Genomic DNA, 19,388 nt, shown 5'->3' with positions numbered 1-19,388 from the left:
TGCTCATTCTGGAAGGCCCAGAGCATGCAGTCGGACTTACTCACTGTTTATAGTTCAGGGATGTATTTATATACATCTCTACCAGTTTGATATTGCAGATGAGCTAAGAGATCCTGGAAATGTTTTTAAAAAGAGTGTTTTCAGCCAATACCCAAAAGCAGTTAAGTCTTGGGGAAAGACAAGCAGAGTCACAAGATCTGGGATCAGATCTTCACTGTTACACTTTGCGTTACACAACCTGCTCCGTCCCTTTCCTGGTCAACTCCCATCTCATTGCCCATTTTCCTAAGAGTTCCATGGGTATGTTATTATTTGAAGGTTGTAGTTTTCCATCTCTGACCCATCAGGACCATCTCATTCGTACTGTAGAGCAGCTTAGTACTGACACTGGATTTATCAGCCACGTGCATAATGCCATTTGCTGAGCATTTTTTCAATACCGTGCATGCAATGATCAGGATTCACATCTCTCTTTCATTTATTCAGTCATTCATTCATTCAGGCATCTCACCTGAGGGGATGTTAGCACCCACTAAGTACCAGGCACTGTGGGGTCTTGGAAAAAGTGAATGGTATGGAAATGGACATAGGGAGAGTTCTCATGTTAGAATTGTCTCAGAAGACATGTCGAAGGATCCAGAGAGTTGCCCTTTCAGCCATGACTGACTAACAGGTCCTGGATTATCCTTCTTGCCATAAACAATTACAAAACTGGGGGAAAAAATATATATTCAGTTAACTGGGAGAAAGAAGACACTGAAATCTCCCTAACATTACCCTTGCTCTCCTCCTGGAGGCCCTTTCTTATGTGTAGAAGGGAGAGGCAGCATCCAAACAGAATACAGTTCTTGGACTGAGCTAGCGAGGCAGAATCTGAGTTCTGGATCACTAATAAAGCTGGACTTTGTGGGTCAGAGGAGTGGATAAGAGCAAATTTCACAGAGAAGGTCCTGCAGAGATCTGTACAGGGATCCTCGTTAGTGATTGGGTAAATGTTCACCTGCTAAAAGTTGGAGGCGAGTTGTGGCAGAGAATAGTAACTGGAGAGGTGTGAACTCACTGGAGGTGTGAGCTCACTGGAGGATATAGAGGTCGAACAGAGCCGAGGTGTAGCACTTCCAGTCATGCAGTGGAGAAACCTTGTCGAACATCCCAGGAATTCAACCGGGACCTTGGAAAGACCAAGCTGCAGGAGTAGAGATATCGTTGCGCTAGACGTCTACTCTAGAAACTCTCAAGATTAAGTAGGAGTTTCAGAAGAATCAAGCAGATGTGCAAACAAACTAACGACTTAATAGAACATAACAGAAAAGTCCAGACAGTCAATACTAGAGCATCAACAGTATCCAGCGTGTAATATAAGTTTCTAGATATGAAAAAACGCTGAAAAAAGTGATCCCAGGAAAAGAAAACAATAAATAGAAACACAGCCAAAGAGGTTGAAGGGAAAAGAAAACAAGTTTCAAAGAGTTATTAATATTGTTAGGAAGTCAGAGGAAAAATGATCATAATGAATGATCTGATGGAGACTACCAGCAGGAAAAAAGAGAAATTCTAAAAGTGAATAAAATGCAATGTCTGAGGTGAAACATTTAGAGGATAAAAGAAAAGATCAGTGGACTTGAAGACAAGGCAATAGAAACTGTTCAAACTGATGCAAATAATAAAAAGTTTAAAGGAACAGAAACCAGTGATCTCTGGGACAATAGCAAGCGATCCGACATACGTGTAAAAAATATAATAAAGTCATATTTTTAAACTACTCAGAAGTGTTGCCTCCACTAACTGCCCTTGCTTTTTTCTCTCCCACTGTTTTGAGTTTGCTCAAGTGGCCATCCCCTCCCCCACCCATCATGACACCGAAACCTCTTGCAAAGATTATCGTTCGCCTCTGTATTGTCAAATCTAACAGTTAATTCCTCTTGTAATTTGACCTCTAAGCATCATTTAGCATAGCTGATGTTCCCTCTTCCTTGAAACTCTTTATTTTCTTTGTTAACTTGCTTTTGCTATGTTCTGGTTTTCTTATGATCTCATAGGCCACTTCTATTCAGTCGTTTTTTTGGTAGCACCTCATGCTCCCAGCCTCTGAGTGGAATGCTCAGGGCTCAGCTCTAGGACCTCTCCCCTCTCCACAGGTTAATTTAAATAGCCCCTCTCTCCTGATAATTCTCTCAGATGTTATGAATCTCCGCCAGAACCTTTCCCTTGAACTTCGGATTTCTTCATCCAACTGTCTGCCCACATCTCCGTTTTGATTAATAGTGAACAGCTAAAACTTCACATAGACAAAAGAAAATTCCCTGTCTTTCCATCTGCCCGTCCAGAGGCCGCTCCCCCTGCCCCACCCCTGCAATCTTACCTCTTCTGTGAAGCATAATTTCACTTTACACCTCGTTCAGGTCAGAACCCCTCACACCATTCTTTGTCTATCTTTTCAACATCTCATATCCAAATTGTTTCACAAATGCTATCAGGCTACCTTCAGAGAGATCCAGAACCCAATCACTTCTCCCTGCCTCCCCCAACGGCCTTTGTCCAAATCACTGCTGTCTCATCTGTGTTAGCTAGCAGCTCCCTGATGCCACGGCTCCCACCCCTCATCCCTCTCCAGCCCATTCTCTGAACAGCAGCCAGCATGATCTCCTCTGACAGAAATCAGACTCCATTTCTCCTAAGCTAAAAACATCCAAGGGCTTCTCAACCCATTCCACATAGGATCTTTCTCTTTTCCTACTTCTGGTTCATACATACAATCAACTGAAGTGTTTGTTAAATGCACTACTAGATATTCACAAACCCTGTGGCTGGTTTTTTGAAACTACATGCGGGCTACCTCATGTATTTTATTAACTTTCAGGAGGTCACCTTCAGTCCTCCCGCCCATCTGCAGAGATGACTTTAGGTTTCGGCTCTGCCTTGCAGGTGGTACCAGGAACCATGTCATGGGCATACTGTGTGTGCTTCCCTTCAAATCATTGACAGAGATGTTGAGGAAGATAGGCTGTCTCTTTTTCAGATGTGGTTGACACCCATAATCGTCTCCTGTTTTTGGAGTGAATTCCTTTGGTAGTGTACCTGGGGGCCCCCACATGCTGCCCTCAGACACGTGAAGTGAGGTGACTTTCGAGGCTGGGTAGCATGTGTGGTGTGCCCGCAGAGTTAGGCAATGGAGTTCTTCTAGGGAAAGCAGCAAGGAGGAAGCATACCTTCCTGAAAATTCTTGAGCAGGCTCCTACGCACTCTCAGACATCTCCACCTGCCACCTTTACGTAACCTCTTACGCACTCAGCTACGACCTGTGTGTTTCTGGAAAGGGGAACTCAAGGACATAACCATCCCACATTTCAGCCATTGGTGTCTTGAGCACCATGAAACCTGTCTCCTCTAACACACACACAAATTGGGGAGGAGATGGCCATAAGAATGAATACGAATGAAGACAGGAATTAGTGACGATGAGCTTTGCAACTCACATGCAAATTAAAGAATTAAACACTGATTCCCAGACTTTCTCTAGCATCTTCCCCTCTAACGAGTCCAAGGGGAAAGTCCATTCTGAACCGACGTGACCCAATGACTCCTTGTATAACTTCCATCCTGTCTGTCCTCTGCTAGGAACCTACTGCCAGCAGAGGGAGGTCGAGGCCATCATGGAAGGCGACGAGGAGGACAGAGGCTGCTGTTGCTGCCAGCCCGGCCACCTGCCACACCTGCTGTCCTTTCACCTCCGCTGGCTCACCTGGGAGATCACACGGACTCAGTACATCCTGGAGGGCTGCAGCATCGTAGACAACAGCGCAGCCACCATGCTGCAGGTGTTCGACCTCTGGAGGATCCTCATTCGCTACTACATCAAGGTATTGCTGCCCTGGGCCCTGGATGCTTGTCTGAGGAATAGTTCTGGGCTGGGTCAAGGGCCTCCTGAGATGTTTTGCAAAAAGCTGGATTCTGAAGCTTCCCCGTATCTTCTGAATCAGAGCCCCCGCTAGGTTTGGGAACCACTGGTTTTGTGAAAAATCCTCTAGGGCTTTTGTTTTGCTTGGGGTTCATGGCCCGAGTCACTGTCTAAGTCTGGACACTCACAGGGAGTTCCTTTTCTTACCCGGATCTGTTTCGTCTGTTCTAACCCAGCTGAGTCCTGGTGAGGGGGCATTGTAAATGGCAGTGTCCAGACATCTCCAGGCCTCCGTGGTTATGTGTCCCAAGTATTGATTTAGATGCTCAGCCATTTCCACTCTAGAACCAGAATGGTTTTATAATAGGAACCTATTAATAGGAAAACCCTAGAACCAGAATGGTTTTATAATAGGAGCCTATTAATAGGAAAGCCCCAAAAGTAGAGCGAAATGGCCCAGTTAGGATTAGTTTCGACAGCCTTTCATCCTCACTTGGGTGGAGACAAGAGCATCCTTTGCCTGTAGCTCAGGATCCATGTCTGCACCACCGCTCCAACCTCAGAAAATGTCCCTGTTTGCAGCTGAGTCTCCCAGAGAACGAGTGTGAGCTTTGAGTGAGGGTGCAAAGGGCCAGGGGGGTGACAGCATTTTCCAAAGTGGGAGGGACAGGTGGGAGCAGCCAAGGCTGAGGAGGTCTTTGTGTTGGCTCCTGCTCTGTGGGAGCACTTTGCCTGCGGGAGCCCTGCAGCCTGGCCTCAGAGGGGCCCACATCTTAATGCCTTTTCCCACGGAGATGCTCATCCGTCTGCGATCCCAGATGCCCACCCGCTGAGGCTGAAAGAGGGGGTCCGGCAGAGATGAGGAAATGCGAAACAGAAAGAGAACACGGGGGCTTGGAGCTTCGGGGGTTTCCACCAACTGGAAAGGAAGAAATTTCGAGACTTGGAATAGCTACTGAGGAGGGTCCCACGCGTGCACCAGTACCACTAAGGTTTACAGGAAATCAAAGACAGGTTGCAAAAAGTCAGAAGGTTAAGTAACTCGTTAATTATCACATCCCCAGGCAGTTGCAATGAGAAATGTTCGTGACATGCTCTCCTGCACAGACTCTGTAAGAAAGGGTCTTTGGCTCGTGGTCACCACCTTGATGCACAAGTTTCCATCCTACCCCACCCAAACCATCAGTGTTTCACCCAGTCTCATATACGTGGGGGGAGATTTGGAAAGCAGATCGGGGAGCTGTGATCTTCTGCCTTCTGACCCCACAGTTCACTCCCTCGGCTTTATGAACTAGGCTGCAAGACGTTTTCTTCCAGAGCCAAACCTGGATTTGTCAGTGGGTCCTGAAAGAGCCGTGGTACGCTCCTGTGAGAAGTCTGTCTGTTTCACAAGTGAACGAGGAAGGGGGTGGCAGCTCCATGCCGGGAAGTCCTAGGCACCTGGGTTCCTTCTGCTACCTGCTGCACCACTTTGGAGACTTCGTGCTCCTAGATGGAAGCTTAAAAGGATGGAAAGGAAATCCACAGGCATGCACCTGTGGTCCCCGAGAAAGGCTCCTGGCAGCTGCCACAGTAGGTCCCTGTTGTATCCTGGTGGTTAGAAGCTTGTCCATGTCAGCTGAGCAGGGTGGGGAATGTGCATTCTGGGCAGCCTGGAACCCACACAAACTGCCCAGAGCCCCCGTGTTGTTTGCGGTGGTTTCCACTCTGCCCCATCCTCCCCACCCCCGCCTTTGCACACACATTCCCTGTGGTCCCTGCCCCCACCCTGCCAGGTATCCTCCAGCTACCTCCACTGCCCCTCTGCACACAAGCTCCCCTGGGGCTGTGCAGACATTCACCTCGCCTTGTTCTGAAATCTCTCCTACTCACCCTGTAGCAGCTCCCTCAGCACAGGAGCCGCACGCACCGGACTCCTCTCTGGGTCCCCAGGGTTCAGTGTGATGACTTGCATAGGGCGGTGTCCAGGGCATTTTTTTGGACTAAATGAACAAAGGTAACATGGGTCCTGGGTCTGGGCCACAGCAGTCTACACAGATGGGATTCAGATGTTGGTGACAGTCTGATCGGCCCACTGTAGGTCTTCGTGTTGAGAATGGGGTTCACTACTGAGCCACATCTCTGTGAACTGGGACCCCCCCAGAGACAGCCTTCCCATGAGCCAGGCATGTGGGTGGCCACAGAGCAAGTCACCAAGAGTGAGGGAGAAGGAAGGATATACTTTTTCTGGGTTTACCCTCTTGGCTTTTCCAGAGGCCTTGGGGGCACCCTCCGGGGCCTGCTTCTTAATAAATCCCTCCTGTGCACTAGTAAGTAAATTGATACTCACTTCCCTCCTCTCCTAACTCCAAGAAACATGTCTCCCAATTCCTTACATTTTTTTTTAAAGATTTTAAGATTTTATTTATTTACTTGACAGAGAGAAAGAGATCCCAAGTAGGCATAGAGGCTGGCAGGGTGAGGAGGAAGCAGGCTCCCCACTGAGCAGAGAGCCCAATGCCGGACTTGATCCCAGGACCCTGAGATCATAACCTGAGCCGGAGGCAGCGGCTTAACCCACTGAGCCACCCAGGTGCCCTCCTGTATGTTTTCTAAAATGGCAATTTGAAATCTGAGAAAGAAGTCCAGGATAATATGCAAACGGCGAGGCTGAAGGAGCCCCGACCACCCTTGGAATCTGCCAGGTAGTATTTAGTTTGTGGGAGAACAATGTCCTTAACTCTGTTTTCCAAAAAAGGGGGCTGATGCCAACATGAGAGTTTCGGGTGGGGTGGGAGAGGCACACAGAGCGATGGTGCATTCTCTTGTGGGGTCTCCTCACGAGCCGGGGGCAGCCCTGTGGCAACCCACTCCCTGAATATGCTGCTAATTATGGATTTGCATGTCCTGCCCTGAAATTCCAATTCCCTGGGCCTGGGGAAGGGCCTTAGCACCTGTATTTTTAAATTACTCTCCTAAGTGATTTAATACACAATGAGGCTTGGGAGTGACTACAGATATATTTGTGCTCCATAGAAACAGATTTCTCTTAAATTCCGAGTCGGTGCTCAGGAGGGGCTGAGACTTGGGGGCATATGGGTCCTCCTGGCACGTCCTGTTAATTCACGTCACCACCGACGGGACTGTTCCAGTGAGGCTTTCTCTAAATACGGCACTCAGGGCTTGCCCGCCCTTTGGTAAGGGGTAGCTCAGAACCTGGGCTTATCACCCCGTGGAGTTAGTTAAAGAAAGTGTCAGGAGTGCTGAGTGGCAGGAGAAGCAGCATTTTAGGGTAAAAACTAATGAGTGTTTTCTTCTATAGCCTTGGTTACGTGGTAAACAAAATGACCTTTGTTGTGCTGGGCTGCTTCAAGTTTCAAGAGCTCAGAGTTTCTTTCTTTGTGTCATGACTATTATTACTTCTATTGGGTAGGCAAATCAAGAAGGAAGAAAAGCTTGGAATCATTCCATTACACAAAAGAATTTTTTTTTTAATCTCCTAATAAACTGGGTCAGTTCTGCCACCCTCTATGAATATATTTGAAATCATTTCCTTCCTGATGACTGGAGGTTTTCTCTGGTGCCTCCTCCGCCTCCCCTCGGTTTATTAGTGTTCAAAACCCTCTTTGCAGTCAAGAAATCAGCTTTCCATGAGGGCTGGGTTTTCCCGCTGCCATTGTTCCCGTCCAGGCCTTTCAGAAAGGAGAGGGGCTTATCGCTTACCTTGCAAAATGGGGAGCGTGAAACCCGGACACGTGGAGCTTCCTGCCAGGGCCCCTCTCCTAGAATGTGCACAGGGCAATTGTCTGATAGAACAGGTCGATTCTACAATTAAAATGAGGAACCGGGAGAATCCCTGCTGGAGGACAGATATGGTGAACGCATTCAGAAGAGGTTTTGCTTTCAACATGGATCAGGTTCCTTGTCATCGACTCATTTTCCCCATCCTCACTTATCAGGTTTACTTAGTGCTGTACCCATTCCATCCTGACAGATTCTGAAGGATTTCACACTGTTCACTGACTCTGTCTCCCTCACGGAATTTCTGCCTACGTCAAGTGAAGCGGGGCATAGTTTGCAAGGATTGGGCATGTTCTGTGTTCTCTGGGTGAGAGGAATCGATTCTCCTCATGCCCTGGTGGAGGGAGGGGAGGGGGACCGGGGCAGAGGAGGGGGAGCCAAGCTGCAGGGTGTGCTGGGAAGTCGACACTGCAAGATTTTGCCAGACCTGGGGGAGGAAGTTTTAGCCTCTGGGATTCGAAGTCCTCATTCACTATTCTGACTTCCTCGGCTGAGGGATGATTTCCATTCTCTCCCTAGAAGTGGATGAAAAGGTAAACTTCTTTGAGTTTTTTTTTGTTGTTCCTGTCTGGTACATGGATTAGGACATACTGGGAAAAACTAGACCAGATGTTTCTAGAGCCAGATGTTCACGCAGACCCAGTTTCTTTGTGGCCTTTGTCACCATCGACAGAGACATCGTGCCTCTGGCCAAGGTCATGGGTCCCCTCCTGCTTGTAGCTTTGGGTCAACTGCTTGCACTGCCTGCCTCCTATGGGCTCTAAATTATCCTGCCAGCAAGTAGATTGGCTCGAGAACCGTAGACTCAGCTGTCTCCTGGCCCCTGACGTCATCCGTGGCCTCGGCACTGCTCCAGACCACTGTGGCCTCCCCACGCCTCAGCTCCTGGGGGGTAAGGCAAAGACACCAGGCCTCGCGCTGAGTCCTTTGTGCACACTCACTCATTTTAAGCCTCAAAATAATGAAGAGACTTGGGCTCCGCTGCAGCTCTGTCCTTCCCACCTCCCACTCTCAGCTTCCTGGGCCTCTGCCTTCTTCCCTCCCTCTCTGTCCCTCTTTCCTTAGGGAAAAGTCACAGAAGGGACTTATCCAGGCCAGCAGGGCTGTCCTGGGTGCAGTGCTGCAGAAATGGGATAGTGAGAACCGCAGATGTCATTTGGGGTCCCCTGTTCTCCCCATTGGGGTCGGGTGGGCTGTGAAGCCTAGTAGGGAATATGCTGCAGAGGAAGGCCACACGTCATGAGCCACGGGTTGACCTTCCCAGGGTCCAGGCTGCCGGCAGTCCCAACAACCGAGAACGGCTGAGTCAGGCCTTTGCGGTGATTTGGCCCTAATCCGGGGACCACGCGTGTCTGTCCCGTCACCTGCTCAGACTCCTCAGACCCTGAGACCAGACCCTCCTTAGTAACCTCCAACCTTGGTTCTCTAGATTCCACATCCCAGCCCAGGGGAGGGAAGAGCAGGCGAGAGGGCAGGAGGCTGCCCGGAAGTGTCTTCCCACTGTGGTCACAGGTGATAGTCCCCATGCCCTGGCCAGGCCCACGCTGTGTGCATTCCTGTTTGTCACCTACCTTTGGAGGAACATGTGTGTACAATCAGATAAGGCCATTGGGTAAGGGTTTGGGGCCACGAGAGCATGCAGCACTGCCTCCTGGCACCAACCGCCCCCCCCCCCATGCTGGTGATTCCCAGGTGAGATACGAGCCAGGCTGGGGGGGGGGGGGCAGGTGGCTGCTGGGGGAGGGGAGCCCAGCCTCAGTGCTGTGAGCACCACGTCCGTTTGCCCATGGTAATAGAGCACAGAGAAGGTTGCAGGGAGGGTATGCTCCCACCCACGCAGAGGCACCCGTACTGGAGCTGGAGTTTCACGTTCTCTGCTGTGCTTGGACTTCTCCCGGCCTGGAGCTAGCCTTTCTGAAGGATGAGTTCATTCATGAGCTACAAGATGGCTTTCGATAAAGCTGTGACTCAGAAGGAGAAGGCCTGAGGGTGGCATTTTCACCAGTTGGGATTCCTAAGTGGCGTGTCTGATGGTGGGAGAACACGGGTTATTTTGGAAGGCATCGCAGATGTCCACTGTCTGGGCACCCGGGATTACATGTGCATGTGTGTTTCGACAGTGCCTCGTCATAAGTACTTTCCATAAGAACTTTGGTGTTTTCGTTCATTGAACACTCCTGGATTGGGGTCCTGGAAGAGGGTTTGCCTCCATCTCTTTCAGTCGGATCAGACACAGCTGGGCATCCAAGGAAGCCTGCAGTATCCCAAGGGCCCTTTTGTGTGTCTCTCTCAGAAAGGATCAGGCTAGCTGTCATTCTTCTTCACTCTGGAACTTCTGTTCTGGCACATTCCATTAGCGTTCTGTTCTCACTTCCCTCATCCCTGTGGTGACCCATAAGAGAGGACATTTTAGAATGTCTCAGGTGAGTTCTACGCATTACATCTAGCAGGAAAGGGGCACCTATGTGGCTCAGTCAGTTAAGCCTCTGCCTTCTGCTCAGGTCGTGATGCCAGGGTCCTGGGATCGAGCCCCACCTGGCTCCCTGCTCATCTGGAAGTCTGTTTCTCCCTCTCCCTCTGCCCCTCCCCCCACTCATCCTTGTTCACGTGCTCTCTCTCTCTCAAATAAATGAATAAAGAAATCTTTACAAAAAACCTAGCAGGAAACACAGTGACACCACATGTCAATCTCTGACACTGACTGATTTTATGAGATATAATAAATAAAAAATTCTGTCTTTAGACTGGCTAGAAGGGCTCATAATCTTGCTTTCTCTCTGCAGAGCATAATCTAATATATGGTAACGTCCCCCAAACTTCTCTCCTGGATCAAAAACGAATCCCTTCTGAAGTCCTTGCAGCCTTTTTCCAAGTGGCATTACATTGAGCGTGACCTTGCCATCTTCAACATTAACATGGATGATGACTACCTCCCGTGTCTCCAGGGGATAACCCGCACCAGCTTCTGCAACGTATATCTAGAATGGATTCAGTACTGTGCACGGAAGAGACAGGAGGTGGGTCAGGGAAGCGGGGCTGGAGGCGTTGGGTTAAATTTGAAACATGAGGAGCATTTTATAAAGTCCATTCCTGCTTAGGCTGTATGGTAGACAATGATCAAATAGGGCAGCAAGAACATTGGTGTTTGGATAAGTGTTTGTTTAACACGTAAGCGGAATTTTAAAGGAAGAATCCATATACCCTGTCTCCAGCGAAGGAGACTTGGAAGGTATATTTCCCTCTATGCTGTGCTCAGGGTTAGTGCAATTTTAAGCCTTTGGCATGGATTTGAAGCTCTGGAAACCTCTTTGTGTAGAGCTGCTTTTTGAGATTTCCATATAAAAAGGATTATCTGTGCCAAAATGCAGGGTATTGAATCATGGACCGGGGAACCAATCTGTTTAGCAATCAAGATGGTTCAACCCACTCCCACAGTTGGGTCTCATAACATTATTGTTCCCGCACTGAGGACACTTGGAGATGAACACAGCCTCTTAGGAATGAAACCAAGGACAATGACAGCTTCTCAAAAGTAGCTCCCTCATTTCAATTTTTTCCCTCTCCAACCACAGGAGAGAGTGTTTCAGGAATCAGAGAGTTCCCCCATCCCTGGGTCACGCTATGGGACCAAGTGACCCCAATGGCTGACTTACAAAGCCCCCTGAGATATGACTCTGTGTCGCTGTGTGATGGAATCCCTGGGAAAGCTGAATTAACATCCTTGCTCTTCCAGCCCTCCAAGAACCTGGACAGTGATAAGGACTCTGCTTTAGTGACCCTGTCCTTTGCCCTGTGCATCCTGGGGTGGAGAGCTCTGGGAACGGCCACCCACAACATGGCTCTCAGGTATGTGAGAAAACCATTGGTACAGGCACCAAGATTTTGTATTTTTGTCAGTTGTTTTTCTTTATTTTTAAGTTGGACGGTTTATGTAGCTATTTCTTGCCATAATAAATTGTGCTGGGCCCATAAGGAGGCTTTGTGACCATTGGGAACTCTACATTTGGAAATAGCACGAATACAGAACAGCTAAATCCCCGGGATTCTAGACACAGGAACTTCTGTGTCACAAGAGTCCTGGTGGGTTTGCTGGAAAGATGAAATGAAACCATTTATTAGAACTACCTAGCCTGGTCTCTAGCAAAATGAATACTTAATAAAGGTCTGTTCCCAGGGCTCCTGGGTGGCTCCGTCGGTTGAGCATCCAACTCTTGCTTTTGGCTCAGGTTGTGATCTCAGGGTCATGAGATCGAGCCCCGCACCTGGCTCTGCACTCAGCATGGAGTCTGCTGGAGATAGTCTCTCTCTCTCCCTCTGCCTCCCCCGCCCTCAAGCTTGCACTCACACACCCTCTCTCTCTCTCAAATAAACAAATCTTAAAAAATAAAGGTTCATTCCCTTTTTGTGTTTTTCCACACAAGAGAAAAGCAGCACATCTGTACTCTAGTCTAGACTACCATTCCCTGTCTCTGTGGGACTTTGATTAATTGGATGTCCCTTTGGCTGGTTTTTCAAGCTCTCTTTCTACCCAGATCTTCCTGTCCTGTATGTACATAGCTCAAGTTTCTCTCCTTTTTCAAACAGTTGAGCTATAACTAACCTATAACTTTGTATTACTTTCATAATGATTCAGTATTTGTATATATTACAAAATGATCGCCTCCGTAAGTTTAGTTAATGTGCATCCCCATATGTATTTTTATTATGTTACAAACCTTTTATTTTGTGGTGGAATTTTTAGGATCTTCTCTCTTAGCACCTTGCAAGTAAGCAATACAGTATTGTTAGCTAGAGTCACATGTCTTACGTTACATCCCATGACTTGTTTATCTATGACTGGAAGTTGGTGACTTTTTTTTTAATTTATTTATTTAACTTTATTTTTTATTTATTTTCAGCATAACAGTATTCATTACTTTTGCACCACACCCAGTACTCCATGCAATCTGTGCCCTCTATAATACCCACCACCTGGTACCCTGACCTCCCACCCCCTGCCACTTCAATCCCCTCAGATTGTTTTTCAGAGTCCATAGTCTCTCATGGTTCACCTCCCCTTCCAATTTTCCCAAACTCCCTTCTCCTCTCTATCACCCCTTGTCCTCCATGCTATTTGTTATGCTCCACAAATAAGTGAAACCATATGATAGTTGACTCTCTCTGCTTGATTTATTTCACTCAGCATAATCTCTTCCAGTCCCGTCTATGCTGCTACAAAAGTTGGGCATTCATCCTTTCTGATGGAGGCATAATACTCCATAGTGTATATGGACCACATCTTCTCTATCCATTCATCCATTGAAGGGCATCTTGGTTCTTTCCATAGTTTGGCGACCGTGGCCATTGCTGCTATAAACATTGGGGTACATATGGCTCTTCTTTTCACTACATCTGTATCTTTGGGGTAAATACCCAGTAGTGCAATTGCAGGGTCATAGGGAAGTTCTATTTTTAATTTCTTGAGGAATCTCCAAACTGTTCTCCAAAGAGGCTCCACGAAGTTGGTGACTTTTGTCCACTCACCCATTTTGTATGTCCCCCACCCCCACCCCAGCACCCACCAGTCTGTTCTTTGTATCTATGAGCTTGGTTTTTCAGATTTTATGTATATAAGATCATATGGTATTTGCTTTCCTCTGACTGACTTCACTTAGCATAATGCCCTCAAGGTCCATCCATGTTGTCACAAATGGTAGGATTTCCTCCTTCTTATGGATAAATAATATTTTCAAGTTTCTCTTCTTAAAGAACAAAAACAAGGTTAAATTCTCTCCTGCCTTTTTCACCCTTCACCCTCTGTCACCTGGTCTTCTCTTGCATTCACGCACAAGCTCCAGAACTTTCTGTCACCAATGACACTGAACTCTGTGGCCCCCACCACCCCACTGCCACTTGACCTTCCACTCCTGCTACACCCATGAAGTGGCTGTTGTGAGATGAGGTTCTCATCCCCCAATCACTGGCCATTTCAGACTTCTCCTTTGGCACTTAGCACCAGGGGCTAAGTGTTCTGGATTCCTCTTGTCTGTCAGGATCACCTGGATGGCTGCACATTAACATCTCCTGGGGGGACTTATAAATATTTAAATAGTAGCCCATGCCCTCCCCTAGTCCAGACCAGTGACATCAGAACCCTGAAGGGGTGGGGCAAGCATGAGGATTACCCCCCCCCCAAGTGATGTCAGTGTGTGGTCAAGGCTGAGCATCATAGAGACCCGGGGAGCTCAAAATCAGTTCCACATAGGCTCCCTTCACTGGTTTCTCGTCTGCTTTGCATGTTCTTCAGGATTTCTGTATCATGTCCTTGACACCAGGCCCTTTGGGACTCAACTGAAGTGCGCATTGTTAGGCTGGAGTATAAGCTTCTGAAGGGCAGAACCCCCTCACGTTTTAGCTTAACAACCTTCTCAAGCCCTGGGCGTCGGATCAGTGAGCCCGGGCAGCCTCGCTGACCCTTCCCCAGGGTGGGCAGTGGGCTTTGGCCACTGCTGGTCGTGCATCCGTCAGGGGTGCAATGGTGTGGCTGGCACATCTCCTCATTTCTCTGAGTAGAAGGTCAGCACCTAGGACGTCAGAACGTGTGACTCTTTCATTGCCCACATGTCTGAATTTTATGATTTTCTTCAAGGTGAGAAATGCTCAGTGACTTACCCGTGTGAGTGCTCAGTGAAGCCCTGTCCTAAGAAGTACCCCGGGGAGATGCTCACGGGCTTCTCCCGCTGCACTCAGCCTCCAGCAAGGCCCTGACGGTGCCCTCTGTGGTCCATTGTCCAGGGCCTCATTTGATGATGGGAAGCCCAGCAGGAGGCTCCGGGGCAGGCTTTGCAGAAACAGGATCATGTGGTTGCATCAGGAGCCCCTTAGGAAACTGTAGGGAGGAACTATAAGGAAGGAACACAGTTGGGCAAGGGTTTTGGAGGATTCTGGAATCTTCTGAAGACTTCTGGAGTCTTCAGATAGTCCTAGCATCCAGGCAGGTGGTGTTTTGTTTGATCCATCTGAAGCTGGTTTAAAAAAAAAAAAAGTTCCAAATTTTCTGTACAAATTGCAGATAAGATGCTTTGAGGATTTGTTCTTTCAGTTCCCACCTGAGCACCATTTGCGAAGACTTCTTCTCTCTTGCTCCTTGAGGAACTCGTTCCATGATTCCTGATTGGGGGGTTTCTTGCCAGGTCAGCTTTATTTGTTTTTTTCTTGATTAAGCACCAGGCTCACCAGCTGCTTTTATAAACCTCACATTGATGGGATTTTCTTTGTCTCAAACAGTTTCTCATACTCCATGTCACCTCTGCTCGTTCCAAACATAGTGATGAGATAAATCTGGGAATAATATTCTCGGTGCTCTGGGGAAAGCTCTGATTATCTGGGACTGATTCCCTTTACTGAGCGGTCCCACAGCACAGCAAAGTCTGACAGTACACTTCCATGTTAGCCGTGGAATAATAAAGGTGACAGATTTCACAGACGGGCCTGGCCCAGTGGTTCCGGGGCCTGGTGCCCACAGAGTTCTGACTTGGTTGTGTCATGGGGCAGGGGATGGAGCACGACGGCACCCCCAGCTCTACTTTAGCCGAACAGCTGTGCTCTACATTTTATATGCTAGAATTCAATAAATGGTTTTGCTTGCAAAAAAAGAAAAAAGTCCATAGTTCAAAAAAATGTTTTAATGTAATTTTTATAGATACAGTTAAATGGCTTTCCAAAAAAGCTGCCCCAATTTATAGTCTAACCAAGAGTGTTTTGCCATATCCTTACTAATGCTGGAGATTCGGTCTTTAATTTTTCTAGTCTCATGGGTGAAAGATTATCTCATTCTCATTTGAATTTGCATTTCTATTATTAATAGCAAAGGTAAAGATCATTTTACATATTTATTGGTGACATATTTTTTCTGTGAATTGCCTGCCTATTTATGTGCATTACCCGTTTCTATTAGGCTCTTACTGATTTTTAGGAGGTATTCTCATCTTATGATCTTAATATATGTTAAAAATATTTTCCATCAAGCTACACTTGTCTTCTATCTACTACCCCTTTTAAAAAATTATAATTTCTAAATTTTGTGTCTTTCTTAGAAGTGTTTTTCTTTCAGCTCCAGGACATAAAAATAATAGCCCCTATTTCCCTCTGATAATTCTACACTTTTACTTCTTTCTATTTAGTTTTTGAGTCCTATCGGGTCTTAGGTTTTGATTATAATCTACTTATTAGGTAATTACCTACATTGTTATATTTTCATGGAGTCTAGCAGAGGACGCGAGACATGTGGGTCAGAGACAAAGGACTTTATTTCTCGTAAACAGGGGCAGCATAAGATTCAGAGTGTTTGGCTCTCTTCCCCTGGCCCCTAAGACCCAGAGAGCACTATTTTCCATGACAGGAGAAGAGCATTTAGCTCAAGGAACCACCCATTTTGTAGCAGAAAGAGATGCCATTTCATCCCTCAAGGATTTTCATTGGAAACCTGGCCCTGGGCAATGGCCTGGATCTTGCATTCTGGGCAAAGCAGTAGGATCTGTTGGAGAAGGAGCCCACTAGACTACCAGCTCCTAACAAATCAACTAGAATGTATTTTCCATACATGATGGGAGAGAGGGATCCATTTTTCCCCCCAAGAGGATAACTAATAGTCCAATACCATTTGCTAAGTAGCTCATTAGTGATTCAGTCAGTGAGTTAAAAACACCACTCATTTGAAATACCACTTTTGCCATAGTCTATATTCCCATTCATAGGGGGTACACTTCTGGATTTACAGGTCTGTTAAAGTGATCAATCTGTCTGTCTTATAGCAATAACATACTGTTTGGTTTCCTAGAGTGATAACGTCATTTTGATATCTGAGAAGTCTAGACCCCCTGTTTTTGCTTTTTCCTTGTTGTTTTGTGGTGGGACTCTTCTTGCTCATGTTCTCCTCAGGTGAAATTTAGACTCACATTTTATAAAAAGCTCTGTTGGCTTTTTGATTGAGACTGTATTGAATTTGCTGCTTGAGAAAACACAAATGTCATTCAGTGACATGGCGCATCTTTGAGATCATTCCATTTATTTAATGTCTTTCAGTAAACTTTTACCATTTTTTGAGGTTTTTCATCTCTGAATGGGTTATTTCTAGATATTTTGTAGGTTTATTTTAATTGGGCATAGAATTTTTCTTTCCTGTCACATTTTTAATTGGTTACTGTTGGCATATGGGAAGGTGATTTCTTTTTATATTTGCTCTCATTTGTGGCACACCTATGAATTCTGTTATAAACATGATATTATAATTAATTCTCTTTGATTTTCTGGTTGGAAGACATATCAGCAATTAATGATGGTTATGGCTTTTTTTTTTTTCTCCCCGATATTTATCTTCAGTTCTTTTTCTTATTACTTAGGCTATGACCTCCAGGGCAGTGTTGGAAATGGGAATCTGTGTTTGTTTCCTATTACTTCGGGAACTAATTACCACAGACTTGGTGGGTTAAAGGAATATAAATTAATTATCTTAGAGTTTAGGAGGTTGGAAGTCCAAAGTGGGGTTCACTAGGCTAACATCAGGATATCTGTTGGGCGGCGTTCCCTCTAGAGGCTCTGAGGAAGGGCCCATGCCCTGTCCTAAAGGCTGCCTCTTATTCCATCTTTCCAGCCAGCAGGACAACATCTTCTGATTTCGGTCTGACTCAAACTCGACTTCTCCTGCTTCCTTCTTCCCCTCACAAGGATCCTTATGAGTACATCGGGTCTGCCCAGATAGTCTTGGACAATCTCCCCATCTCAGAATTCTTAATCACATCTGAAAAATTCCTTCTGCTGTTTAGGGTAACATGATCACAGGTTCCAGGAATTAGGATATGGACACCTTTGGGACCCCTTATTCTGCTATTCTGCTACCATAGCATCCTTGCCTTAATCCATGTATTACAGGGAATAAGAGTAACACTTTAGGATTAAAAAGTAAGGTTTGTTTTAGGTTTGTAATAGACATCTTATCAAGTCAGGGAGTTTCCTCCCCTTCCTAGCTCGCTAAATGAAATTTTTATCAGGAAAGGATGCTAAGTTATTTTAAAATGTGGGAGCATAAATTCAAATGATATTCTTCTCCTTAAATCTACTAATGTAATGACTTACATTAATAGGGTTCTTCATTGTTGAAGTAGCCTTACAATTCTGAGATAACCTCTATTTGGTCATGTTATATTATTCTTTTTATACAGTGATGAATTCAACTTGCCAATTTTTTTTGAATGGGGGAGGGGGAGGAGTGCAGAGGGAGAGAGAGAATCTTAAGCAGGCTCCCACACCCAGCACAGAGCCCATTGTGGGGTTTGATCTCACCACCACAAGATCATGATGTGAGCTGAAATCAAGAGTCAAGATTCTTAACCAACTGAATCACCCAGGTGCCCCACAACTTGCTAATATTTTATTTAGTGTAGTTACTTCTGTGTTTGAAGGATGTGTGGCCCGTGACCTCTGTGTGTGCGCATGTGGGCAATCTACCATTATGTCATTTTAAGATCAGGAATATGCCCTTAGCTGTACTTGATGAAGTCTCACAGGTCATTCTCACATATTTAATGTTAAAGAGTAAACAGAGGATTTTCAAACTCTGACTTCCCAGAGGGGTCTTACACAGCAGCTTAACATAAGTCATAGACTCTGCTTTATTTGATGGATTTGTTGGCGAAGTATTTTTGACCTTACGACCAGGAACACAGCACGATGGAAATCCTCAAGAAATAAAAACGTGTACATGCAAAACTAGAAAGAGTAAATTGAGAATCAATTAAAACGATATGCTGGATGCAAGCGAGCCAGGAGCACAAACATATTACAATGTCTTAACAAAAAATATCGATATGTTTTGGAGACAGAATGGATTAATATGGATGTCTCAAGCAAATACTGATAATTTTTTTGGATTTGGAATTTAAGGCCCATTTGGTCTGGAGAACTGTGTCTGCGACTGAAGAAAGGCACACATCCATAAAGAGATGCTTTAGCAGGAAGTCAAAATAGTTTCACTGACCCCAAGCTAAAAGATAGCTTGATTGTTACCTTCTATTACACGAAAGTTGGAGAGCAGATCCTGGCCAATGTGCCATTTATAGAGATAAAGGTGAGAAGATGGCAGCATTTTATAGTAGCAACATGTTTGCTCGAAGGAGAAATCTTACTGGCTCTTGGAGTAGACTAGGGTTCCAAGAGGATTGAGAACCCCAAGGTCAACAGTCTTGAAAAATGGTAGACAAACAAGCCAGCCATAGATGTGCTGTGCCAAGCCCCATGCAGGAGACAGGGAGCCCTGACACGTGGCCTATGGCAGGTCGCTTTGTGGTCTGAGGTCACATATGCCATATGCCCACCCTTCTCACCCCCAGTGGACAGAGGAAAACAGTGTTCTTCAGAATTCCAGGAATTCCAGACGTCCTACAGGATCACCTTGCAGAACAAGATTGAGGTCCCCTTGCTCGACTGTGGTTGGAAACTCAGAAGCCAGAATCTAGAAAAGAAAGAGACAAAATAAATACAATGCAAGATCCTGACTAAAATCAGGACCATCCAGCTCAGCTCAGAGGGTTGGATTGTATAGAAAATCTGCAAGTTTATAAGTTAGAAAAAGGAGCAAGCATTTCTGGGATCTTGGGTTGTGATACTACGTGGGACGGTCTTCTTCCTTGGCCTGGTGTAGGGGTTAAACTCTGTGGTCCTGACTCCCTTTCTT

General features: G+C 46.2%; 1 protein-coding gene across 1 annotated transcript in view; it reads left to right on the top strand.

The window, feature by feature from the left end:
• The window catches only part of LOC131830137 (pecanex-like protein 2), a 67,967-nt gene that overhangs the window by 30,486 nt on the left and 18,093 nt on the right, over nt 1-19,388 (top strand). The window contains 3 exon segments of the mRNA XM_059172514.1: nt 3,619-3,860; nt 10,462-10,695; nt 11,412-11,524. Coding sequence (XP_059028497.1) covers nt 3,619-3,860; nt 10,462-10,695; nt 11,412-11,524 — 589 coding nt within the window.

Source organism: Mustela lutreola, chromosome 4, assembly GCF_030435805.1.
Source record: "Mustela lutreola isolate mMusLut2 chromosome 4, mMusLut2.pri, whole genome shotgun sequence".
NCBI lineage: Eukaryota > Metazoa > Chordata > Mammalia > Carnivora > Mustelidae > Mustela > Mustela lutreola.
This window is presented reverse-complemented; position numbering and strand designations above follow the sequence as displayed.